The sequence below is a fragment of the Hippocampus bargibanti genome, linkage group LG12 (assembly GCF_051943395.1).
Source record: "Hippocampus bargibanti isolate YZ-2025 linkage group LG12, ASM5194339v1, whole genome shotgun sequence".
NCBI classification, from domain to species: Eukaryota; Metazoa; Chordata; class Actinopteri; order Syngnathiformes; family Syngnathidae; genus Hippocampus; species Hippocampus bargibanti.
The window spans coordinates 1,350,708-1,363,375 of NC_142745.1; the positions used below are offsets into that span (position 1 = coordinate 1,350,708).

General features: G+C 41.4%; 1 protein-coding gene across 1 annotated transcript; it reads left to right on the forward strand.

Moving 5' to 3' along the window:
• Nucleotides 1–602: 602 nt before the first annotated feature.
• Nucleotides 603–11,805, forward strand: LOC148889876 (serine/threonine-protein kinase 4-like). The gene is made up of 11 exons (XM_089010608.1): nt 603–1,206; nt 1,961–2,041; nt 2,121–2,249; nt 3,368–3,482; nt 4,296–4,460; nt 4,530–4,697; nt 5,610–5,747; nt 6,588–6,725; nt 7,876–8,107; nt 8,865–9,034; nt 9,214–11,805. Exons 1-11 carry the CDS (start codon nt 1,163–1,165, stop codon nt 9,376–9,378), a joined length of 1,545 nt encoding a protein of 514 aa, XP_088866734.1. The 5' UTR covers nt 603–1,162; the 3' UTR covers nt 9,379–11,805.
• Nucleotides 11,806–12,668: the final 863 nt, after the last annotated feature.

Below are 12,668 nucleotides of genomic sequence, written 5' to 3' on the forward strand. Positions count from 1 at the left end.
TTTTTTTTACTTCCACATTTGTTATTGTTAGTATTACTGTGGAAGTCATTACATTTTCATCACACTTTATGAAAAAAGAGGACTCACAACATGCTTCAGGTAGAATTCAGTCACCACACATGTTTAGAATGCAACAATTTACATTTTAGGGAAAACAAAAATGTATAGGTGTATTCTTCTGCCACACCAGAAAATAATAGTTCAATATAATGTTAGAACGTGATAATTTTGTGCTAAAACCAGACTGACCTACATGCTCACCCACAGAAAAACGTATCCTGTGACTGTAAAGTACCTTGAAAGTTTTGAAAGATGCTTATAAATGAAAATTATTATTATTATTACTATTATTTGTTATCTATTATTATTAATATTGATTATTAGTAATATTGTTTATTATTATTAGTATTATTTATTATTATTTACTGTTATTATTTTTATTATTATTTATTATTATAAGAGGCCCCCCAACTTTGATTGGCAGGAGTTGCTTCTATGTGTTTGGTTCAATACAAACATATAACCCATCACGTTTACATATAAAATGTATGACGCGATAACGCGATATTAAACCTTTTGTTCGTACGATACCGTTATTCATGTAAGACTCATTTTTAACGCCCTTTTAAACTGCAGCCTTCATCATTTTGTCATCGCCGTGAGTTTTTTCGAAGAAGCAGCGCCTTCTATCGGTCGCGTTAGTCGTTGCCGTTCTTCGTTTCTTCTCCGTTAATTCTTCGATCTTTCTCGTCGACCTTCGTGCTTCTTCGTTCGTCATCTCGCTTCCTGGTTCCCCCCACAGCCGCCGAAGTATCTCCGGCTCACCGCACCACAAGTCCAAAGTTGTCCCGACACGTTAGGAGGGAATGGCCGCCTTGACGGGGAGCCCCGACCCGAGAGGGACGCCGGCGGCATCTCGCCCAGTAATGTGACGTGCAAGACGGCAGCGTCTTTTTTTTTGGGGATTTCCGCGAGCGGTTGGAAGCCAAGTCAGTGGGGGCTAGCTCTTAGCCACCTAGCCCGCTAACTGCTCGTAGCTAAACAACCGACAGCGCGATCCGTTGTCAGCTCCGCGCGCGCGAGCTGGCGGAATTTTGGTCGACTTCGGGTATTCGAACGGCGGGCGTGGAGTCGGCCGTTCGCCGCTGGAACGGAGTCGATCATGGAGAACAGGGACAAGGTGCAGATGCGGAACCACCCTCGCAGGTAACTGGCGACCTCCTGCCGCTGACTCGCTTGGCTCGTCGCCTTCGTGATGGGACGACATGTCAGACGACCCCCCCCCCCCCCCGGTTCGTTAGCGACACCTGAAATCACTTCGGGTAGTTCTTTCAACTCAAAGCGAAATATTTTGTTGAATTCCATCCAGTGGATAGTTTCTCGAATGAATCCCATCCATTTTGGAACTTTAAAACGACTTTGTGGCCTTATGGTGGCGCTCTCTGCAAGTGTGTTTTCGACCAAGTTTATAATAATACTAATAATGATAAAATAATAATAATAACAATAAATTTCATTTTAAGCTCTCAAGGACACTTTACAGTCACATACAAGAAACAGGAGATCGAGCTACACAGAAAATGCAATTTTAAATAGGTGGGTTTTCAGTGTTGGTTTATTTGTTATTTGTCACTCAACAACGATCACTCGCTCATGGTTGAAGTTATTGGTGGTCTATTTACTCCACTAGGTCGATTTAGTACAAGATTTCAGTTATTAGTCTGTCAAATTAACACTGGAATCACTTTCAAATAGTGCAATCAAATATAGCAACCAAAAATATTCACTTTGATGCGTTCAGTAATTTATTAAAGGCACATCACATTTTGTGTTGTTGTTTTCTTTTACTTTTCAATGGAAAATGTTGATTTCATATTGCACTTTGATCAAATAGTGCCCCAAACATGTTCTTGAGACATCTCAAAATATTTTTTCACTTTATTACACACACGCGTGGCAGGCAGCTGAAGAAGCTAAGCGAGGACAGCCTGACCAAGCAGCCCGAGGAAGTGTTTGACGTCCTGGAGAAGTTGGGTGAAGGGTGAGGCGTCGCTGTCGCAGCCGTCGCTCGATCTCTTCACTTCCTGTTTGGCAACTTCCTGTTTGATGTGCGCGTGCAGGTCGTACGGCTGCGTGTTCAAGGCTCACTACAGAGAGACTGGAGAGATCGTGGCTATCAAACAGGTTCCCGTCGAGTCGGACCTGCAGGAGATCATCAAGGAGATCTCCATCATGCAGCAGTGCAACAGGTTGGCCCAACAATCGCAATCACACATACTCGTGACTTCACTACACTTACAATAAATAATCATTGTTCAGTCTGTCTGCACACCAAATTACTACGCTCACAATAAACATTTGGATTGGATTGGATTTACCTTTATTGGTCTCGCAGTGAACACATTTACATTTCACAGCAGCAAAGTTATGAAAGGAAGATGATATGATTTGTGAATCTACATACAACATCTACATCAGACTCCAAACTTCATGCATGCCATTTTGTCTTCATAGGTCTTACGTGTAAGTATCTACGTGTGTTTATTTACATCGCATAAACATGAAAGTCACTGATGCGCATTGCCATCATTTTACGTTAAATGCATCCATCACATTCGTTTAACGGACAAGCGACACCATTTTTTTGTTTCCTAACTGACATCAGAAAACCGTTTTATAGCATCTAAAATACCCAAAACATGCAGGCTGATATTTTTAGTCAAATGCAAAACACCAATAAAAGTGAGTTAAAGTATCCCAAACTACTTCAAAATGACCTCGGGATGGCCAGTTTCAGAAGGTCCCGCCCCCTTGTTCGTGACGTCTTGCTCGAGAATCAAAACAATGGCTACAGATTCGGAAAAGATGCTTTCTTGTTACTCATCCAGTTATGAATATGATTCAAATAGTTCTGAAGAGGAAAGCATAAATGTTTGCAATCGATTAAAAAAGTCCTTGCGGATCATTTTGAGGTGTCTGAACTCCAATGTGGCGTCCCAAAAAATGCACAAGATGGCGCCCAAGCTCCGTTGAAAATGGGCTGATTTGTCTGCTGGGAATTTGTGTCAACTAGTATCAAATAGTAGTCTTGGTGCAACACACAACGCTTCACCATTGCGTTATTTGTGTTTTTCCTTCTAATTTCGTTTTGGATATTTTAGATGCTATAAAGCGTTTTTCTGATGTCAGTTAGGAAACAAAAAAATGGTGTAAGGTTGTAACTAAGTAGTCTCCACTACAAGACTAATAAATGCTAATCCAATTTGATGTCCTCAACAATTATTATCATTCATAACTATATCTGTAAAGCTTATATATAACCTGACAACGTTGCTCATAGCAACCATTTGTGTTCATTTCTGCTCAGTCCGCATGTGGTGCGCTACTACGGCAGCTATTTCAAAAACAGTGACCTGTGGATCGTCATGGAATACTGCGGGGCCGGATCCGTGTCCGACATCATACGCATACGCAGCAAGACGGTGAGATATTCAAACTATCGCATCGCTCACCTGACATCCGTCGTGCTTGATTAGAGCGCGAGCGGATCAATTCACTGCGGGACTAATAAAGGCTAATCCTATCCAATCCAATGCACTCCATTTTAAGAACCGTAACCATGGTAACCAACTGCAACATATTTTCGGCATAACAAAAATGACAAAATGATGGCAGTGGTGGGAATCTTGAAAAGGAGGTGACATTGACCGTAATAATGTAATAATAATAATAATACATTTCATTTATAAGCGCCTTTCAAAACTTTCAAGGACACTTGGGACTAGATAGGTAGGTAGGTAGATAGATAGATAGATAGATAGATAGATAGATAGATAGATAGATAGATAGATAGATAGATAGATAGATAGATAGATAGATAGATAGATAGATAGATAGATAGATAGATAGATAGATAGATAGATAGATAGATAGATAGATAGATAGATAGATAGATAGATAGATAGATAGATAGATAGATAGATAGATAGATAGATAGATAGATAGATAGATAGATAGATAGATAGATAGATAGATAGATAGATAGATAGATAGATAGATAGATAGATAGATAGATAGATAGATAGGAAGGAAGGACACTTTCGAGTCACAGGTTAATACCGTAAAATCGCTATCTGGCTCCCGGGTTGAGTGAAGGCTGGCGCGTGTGGCTGCCGCTGCTCACCCACAGAAAAACTGATCCTTTGACTGTAAAGTGACCTTGAGAGTTTTGAAAGGTGCTTATAAATGAAATGTATAATAATAATTATTCTTATGATCAATTTGTTTTTGTGCAGCTGAGTGAGGAGGAGATCGCCAGCATCCTTCAGTCGACGCTGAAGGGTCTGGAGTATCTTCACTTCATGAGAAAAATCCACCGTGACATCAAGGCGGGAAACATCCTGCTCAACACGGAAGGCCAGGCCAAGCTAGCCGACTTCGGCGTCGCCGGTCAGCTGACGGTCGGTCCGCCGCCGTTTCCCCTCGCTCCGCCGTGGCGCCCCGGCCTCATTTCCTCTTGCGCCCAACAGGACACCATGGCTAAGAGGAACACGGTGATCGGGACGCCCTTCTGGATGGCGCCGGAGGTCATCCAGGAGATCGGCTACAACTGCGTGGCCGACATCTGGTCACTGGGCATCACCGCCATCGAGATGGCTGAGGGCAAGCCGCCCTATGCCGACATCCACCCCATGAGGGTGAGGCACTTCAAAACCAAAGCCGTCCTCCTAATGATGATAATCATAATCATAATCACCTTAAAGGTGGTTTTGTGTACGTTTTTTTTTTTATTATAAGGCTGTGTAATTCATCGAAAAATAATTTACTTTTGTTTTACTGTAAAAAATCGAGTTAGCGAAGCTCAATTTTCTTCTTCTACTCTTTTATTAGTGTGGACAACCTGCATTCACACTGCCCCTAGAGGCAAATGCGGGTACAGCAAAAACAATGCCTATGTATTTATATTTATTATAATAATAATAATACATTTCATTTATAAGCGCCTTTAAAAACTCTCAAGGTCACTTTACAGTCACGGGATAAGTTTTTCTATGGGTGAGCCGCGGCAGCCACACGCGCCAGCGTTCACTCAACCCGGAATTAACTCAAATAGATAGACAGCTAGCTAGATAGCTAATACATAGCTAGCTAGATAGCCGGCCAGGGAGATAGATAGCAAATAGGTAGCTAGCGAGAAGCCAGCTTGATAGCTAGGTAAATCTGCTTTTCCTTTTTGAGTGAAAAAAAACGACCATGTATAGACTTCAAGATGGCGCCGCAAGAGCGGCTGTCTTTACAGCAGCTCCTATATTTAGTTTTTCTACTTCTTCCCTTCCTTTTCTCTTCGTTCCATCATTTTTGCTGCTGTAAAATGTAAATTTCTCCAATATGAGACGAATAAAGGCTAATCCAATCCAATACAAATCCAAGAAGTTCAACTGGAGGGGGCCAAATCAAAGTCGGCCTTTGTCTTTCCCCCCAAAAAATGTCGGTGTAAAGGACACCCTTGCCACTCAAGAACAACTAATGAATCTAATTCACCAACTCATCACTTGTTAGACTCAAGTGATGTGACATCTAGGTTTTGGAACTTCTATAAATGTGTGCAGGCCATCTTCATGATCCCCACCAACCCTCCGCCGACGTTCCGCAACCCGGATACGTGGTCGGCGCAATTCCGAGACTTTGTGAACCAATGTTTGGTGAAGAATCCGGAGAACAGGGCCACCGCCACGCAACTGCTGCAGGTAGATGCGAGCCAAGTCGCGGCCACTGTTCCTGACAATTATTCATCTTCTTTGGGGAAGGATTTTTAGGACAATCGTTTCAACGAAATGTGGATGTATGCATTGATTAAAGGACAACCGACACCATTTTTTTCTTTCCTAACTGACATCAGAAAAACGGTTTATAGCATCTAAAATAGATAAAAAAATATATTTTTAGTCAAATGCAAAACACCAATAAAAATGACTTCAAGTGTCCCAAAACGGCCACAAATGAGCTCGGAACTGGGCAGATTCAGAAAGTCCCGCCCACTTGTTCGTGACGTCACGATTGGTCACACACTGCAAAACAATGGCTTCAGATTCGGAGAAGATGCTTTCTTGTTACTCATCCAGTCATGAATATGATTCAAATAGTTCTGAAGAGGAAAGCATAAATGTTTGCAATCGATTAAAGAAGTTATTCCGTGTCATTTTGAGGCATCTGGACAGAAATGTAGCGTCCCAGAAAATGCACAAGATGGCGCCCAAGCTTCGTTGGAAATGGGCTGATTTGTCAGGTGGCAATTTCTGTCAACTAGTATCAAATAGTATTCTTGGTGCAACACACAACGATTCACCATCGCGTTATTTGTTTGTTTTCCTTCTAAATTCGCCATCAACACGGAACAACACCAAGTACCGCCAAGTACCAAACAAAGTACCGCAAAATGCATTGTGTGTCGCTTTCTCAGTCAGGGGCGTTCCTTCCGTGACGTCACACCAGGCATTGTCACCAACTCAAAAACAAGACTTCCGTCGTGAAGGTTTGATGTGTCTTTTCAACTTTTCATTTGTCTTTCCTATTTTTTTCTTCTTCAGCACGCTTTCATCAAGGCGGCCAAGCCCAGCAGCATCCTTAGAGCGCTCATCAGCGACGCCATGGACATTAAAGCCAAACGGCAGGAGGCGGCGGCGGCGCTCGCCGAGCAGGATGACGACAACGAATACGACAATTCCGTACGCCGAAAACATTACGATTTCTTTGACCTCCAAACAGCTGCAACGTCATATTTTTGCTCCATTGTTTCGCTAAGCAAATACGGGACTTTGCGTGTGAAGTGGCGTCTTCTCACCGATCCATCCATGGATTGATCGATCGATCGATCGATGGATAGATTACAGACAGACATGTTATATATATACAAATACATATACAAACAAATATAGAAATAATATACAATCATAATACATTTCATTTATAAGCGCCTTTCAAAACTCTCAAGGACACTTTACAGTCACAGGATATTTTTTTCTGCGGGTGAGCAGTGGCAGCCACACGCGCCAGCGTTCACTCAACCCGGAAGTAACATAAAGTAACAAAAAACTAAATAACAAATAATATGACAACACAGAGAGTCAGTAAATAAATATACAAATGAATAAACAAATAATATACAAGTAAACAAATAAATACAGTAATTTATAGGCAAATATAAAATTAATATGCAAATAATGAACAAATAAATCTACAAATAATGTAAAAATTAATATACAAATAAATACCTAAATTAATATACAAATATGAAAGAAATATAAAATATACAAATAATGAACTAATGCATATAAAAATAATATGCAAATGAACATACAAATAATATACAAACAAAATATACAAATTAAGATACGAATAAATATACAAATTAAGATACAAATAATATACAAGTAAATACAGTAATTAATAGACAAATCTAAAATAAATATACAAATAATGAACACATAAATAATAAAAATAATAAAAATTAATATACAAATAATATATTATTTATATAAATATAAGATATACATACAAATAAACTAATAAATCTAAAAAGAATATGCAAATGAATATACAAATAATATACAAATTAAGATACAAGTAAATATACAAATACAAATTACTATACAAAAAATACAAAAATTAATGTACAAATATAAAATAAATACATAAATAATAAACAAATAAATACAAATAATATGCAAATAAATATACAAATAAATACCGAAAAAAAAGTGTAAATAAGTAAATAAATAAACCACACGGTTTAGAAATTGATGATATAGCGGAGCCCAAAATAATATTGCGCAAGTTAACCGTTTACTCTCTAACTTTTGTTTTTTTTTTTTCCAGGAGGAAGACGAAGTGGACCAGGGCACCATGGTGAGGGCGGGGGGGCCAGGCGACTCGGCAACCATGCGTGTCGCCGGTTCTCTCGTCAACACGTTGAGTCCCGCCGGCCAGCGAGACCCCGACAACGGGGAGGATGAGGACGAGGAAGAGGAAGAGGTGGGAACCATGCGCTTGCAGCTGGGAACCATGATCATCAACTCTGACGACGAGGACGACGCGGGCACCATGAAAAGTATGTCCATGACGTCTTCGTCTTAAAAAAAAAAAAAAAAAGATCTCTGTTGCACCTCGGATAAAGACCAATCACAGCTTGGCTTGCGAATGTCACATGACCAACTCGGTTGAGCTGTGATTGGTTGTTACCTAAGCAGCTGTGATGTCATTTTCGAGCGGCAAGATGGTTGGATTAATAGAATAACTGGGAAAATGTTCATTTGATACCTGAAAATGATTGCAGATTTGATGTTGTGAGGTTGGAATCTGGAAAATTGGACCATTTGAAGTGAAACAAACAATGCATGGCCCGTCACAATAGTTTGTGAAATAATATTTTCACCTTTGCGTTCGTTGTTATTGTTGTAACACTACAAATGTTACGTGAGTGTGAAAGTGGCCCTATTTTTTGAAAAACAAAAAATCGATGGTTCCAAAATAGCACTTTGAAACGAGCTTGTTCCATTTGGACTTTTTCCGTAAGCCTCCCTCCACGCGGCGAACAGGAAGTAGCGCGTAACCTGAGCTCCAGTCCAATATCGACGCTCTATTTCTGGCCTCGCTTCGAAAGTCCGACACTCGAAACGTTCCGTTGATGGCCCGCTTTTATTATTCATGACGCCATCCGGCAGAAATGTGCTCACACTTTAATATCTTGAATCAATGGCGCATATTTGATATGATACTTCTTCAGTATTTCCCCAGGAGGAAAGAAATGTAGATTTCTATTTTTATTTGTTTATTTTATTATGAATGCGGTTTTGTGTGTCGTTCAGGGACAGACGAGGCGTCCCCGCCTGCCAAACCGTCCTTCTTGGAATACTTTGATCAGAAGGAGAAGAAGGCCAAGAGTCCAAATGAGGGACGCGGCGGCGGCGGCGGCGGCGGCGGCGGCGGCGGCGGCGGAGAGCAGTGCAAAGTGCTCTCCGATGCTGATCTGGAGGTGGTGAGTGCAACGCCAACACGGTGCCTATCCAATATTGAAAAGGTCACAGGTCACGTGCCAAAAGGCCAGACTTCACTTTGCTTAAGGGTTGGAGAGAATCCCAAAATGTGATTCTTGTGCTGCAAATAAGAACCATTTTCATTGGCTGGCGTGTGTTTGTGCGGCTGCGGTGCTCTCAGGTGAGTTCGTGGTCGGTGGAGGACCTGCGTGTGCGTCTGGCCGCCTTAGACCCGCAGATGGAGCAAGAAATGGAGGAGATCCGACAGCGCTATCAAGCCAAGAGGAAACCCATCCTGGACGCCATCGAAGCCAAGAAGAGGCGACAGCAGCACAACAACTTGTGACTCCGCCGCCGCCAGAAGTGATGTTTTCGCACGTGGCGGGGAGGGTCGGAGGTCAGTGAACTTGAACTAACACGTGCATCAAATGATGATTTGTGGCAAGAAATACATTTAAGGACAATACAATGAAAAGATCCCGCCAGGGACGTCCGGGTAGGCAAAAGAAGCGCACCTTCTCTCAAAATGCAATGTTAATTCAGCTTGGACCGATTCTCTCGGTAAGGTGCGCTCCTTTTAGCCTTCACCGAAATAATAAAGTCACACCATGTTGCAATCGTGTCACCAAGAACTATTTTATATTTGAGAGTTTGTATTTCGTGGCCACCGATGCTTATTTTGCATGCACATTATCCTGCCACACGGGAAATAATATTTTGAGGCCTTACCGTCACCGCAACTTTGTATTTTTGTGGCCACGGAATGAGGTTTTTCTTGGCACGTCGTACCTCAATTTGGTGTTTTGTCGTGAGCCGCTCAAAACGATATTTTTGGCTATCAAATGTTATTTGTGGCCAAAGTCAACCATCCCCTTTTTGCGTGTGATGAACTTTGTGGACTTTCAACTTTGGAGGAATCTCCTGGCCCGCTTTCTTTGGAGATGACAGTGGAGGTACACTGGAAGAGGCCACGTTGCCTTTGGGAAGCCAGTGTGGCTTCATCGCACTACTTTTCTTTTGTTGCCTTTGTCGTTTTCGGAAGCTCCTCAAGGCACCCTTCATGCTCTATGCTTGCATCTGTTTACTGTATTTTTTTGGTTTGTTTGTTTGTTTTCCTCATGGGGAGAGGATCACATGATCAAAAAAAGGCAACTATCGTTAGTCGAAAGCACTGGAGGAGAAACTGTTGATTACAGTGGGGCCTCGGTTTACGAACACCTTGCCTTACGAAATTTTCGGTTTACGAACGTTAAATTTATGAAAATTAAACCTTGGATTAAGCACTACTTTTCAGGATACACATGGAGCGCCGCCCCACCACACGGCTAGCTTTGGCGGAAAAACACCAAAGCACACGACCGAACAGCGCCCCAGCCAGCATACCTTCCCATACCCCATTTCACACGTCGATAGTCTCCAATGATTTTTTTTTACAGATACTTTTGCCGTTATGGGACCGAAAAAGACCCCACCACAGGCTCGTGTTCAGCCGAAGAAGACACAAAACAAAATTACATTCGAGGACAAGAAGGAGTTCATTGAAAAACACAAACGAGGTGTGCGTTTGTCTGATTTAGCGGCCCAGTACGGATATGCTAAGTCCACCATTGCTGCCATCCTTCGCAACAGAGAAGCTATTAAAGGTGTGTGTGTTGCACGGCAAATTCACTCTGATAACATCATGCGGCAACCTGGAATTTCGCCGTTCATTGATGATTTTAAAGCGAGCAATGGATCATTACTCGTCATGGTGAGACAGTCAGTTCTGACAGTAAAGCTGCCGAAGCTTACAAGGGATCATTCCTCGAAACGGTGAAAGAAGAATGCTACGTACCCCAGCAAGTATTTAATGCAGATGAGGCCGGCCTTTTTTGGAAAAAGATGCCTAACCGGACTTTCATAACACAGGAAGAGAAGTCTGAACCCCATTCCATCAAGCCATCAACGACCATCAAAAAGATAAATAAAATGACTTTATTATTCTGTTACATACTTACATACTCTGTCTGGGAACCAATGAAGTTCGTAAGCCAAGGCCCCACTGTATTTTATTTTAAGTCGCAGTCTTACCGTAAGCTGGAAGCAAAAAAGGAAACAATAAAAATGTGGATATTCAGGGCAGCTTTTAAAACTTTTCAGGGAAACTTTTGTGGCACACTTTCATCTCATGCCATCAAAAAAAAAAAAAAAAAAGCAGTCCGCTTGGCCACTGCTGGACATTTCTAAAGTTTTAGCTTGTATCCGAAAACATGTCTGACTTTGAAATGGGAGACTTTTGAATTTTGCCATTGGCTTTCACACTGGAAGAGAATTTGCTGCTTTTGTCAATTGATTTGACTTACCGATCAATCGACTTGTTCTGTTGGCTGATTGGTCCCATTCATTTGTCAGTTGGTGACTTTGTTGAGCGGACTGTTTGTTGATTTACTCGGTTTAGTGGATTGATTGGTTGACTGAAAAAAAAAATCACTTCACCGGTTGTTACTGCATATGTCGATTTAATTCAATCCACTAACCAGCTAACCAATGAACGAAGTAACTCACTGGCCAATCACTTGAGCGGCCTTTTGAATTACAACTGAAACATTCCTTTTTTTATTTTTAATCGTTTTGAATGACCGCGAATGTACAAAGAATGTCACAGCAAGCCTCTCTCGGTTTCAGTAAACCCCCCCAATTTACAGACACTGTCGAGAAAAGTTGACTTTATGCCTTCACTTCAAATGTTTGCTGTATTTAAGTTGTCAACAGAATAAAGATCCCCCTTCTAAAATAGTCTTGAAGGTGCTTTTTATTGGCGTCTTCACAACATTGTTGTTTCAGCTCCACGCGGAAAGTGGCGAGTTGAAAAAAAAATGACATTATAAATAGTTGGTGATTACACAACATTTTTTTTCCATATATGTTGAAATCTTAAAGGACAACCGACCCCATTTTTTTTTGTTTGCTAACTGACATCAGAAAAATGTTTGATAGCATCTAAAATACCCAAAACACACAGGCTGATATTTTTAGTCAAATGGAAAGCAGCAATCAAAATGACTTAAAGTGTCCCAAAACTGCCACAAAATGAGCTCGAAACTGGACAGATTCAGAAAGTCCCGCCCCCTTGTTCGTGACGTCACGCCAGGATACTCCTTCACAAACTGCCTTGCTCCAGAATCCAAACAATGGCTTCAGAGAGTTCAGATTTAGAGAAGATGCTTTCTTGTTACTCATGTTGTTGTTGTTGTTCAAGACGGCGCCGCGAGAGTGGCTGCCTTTCTAGCAGCTCATGTATTTCTTTTTTCAGCAGCGTAAGAAACCTAAGACTCTCTTCTTTCCGATTGATTTTAATTTGAAGGTCACTGCAAACAAACACTTCCTCCCAAAATGAACACAAATCTTGATGACGTCACAGGCTGTTCATACAAACGACACCGTCGCACATGACGCCATTAACTTTTTTTAATGATGTAACGACAAGCTCACTCACCTTTTGGCACCACTTTCGTCCCAAGGCATCCTCTGACGTCACGTGCAGCTCACGGGCTAAACGATCATGAAAATAAAATGACGTAATTTATGCAAGCGATAGCTATGAATGACGTAATAAATAGTTATCAATCAAAGTCCGTGCACTGATGGGGTTCGGTG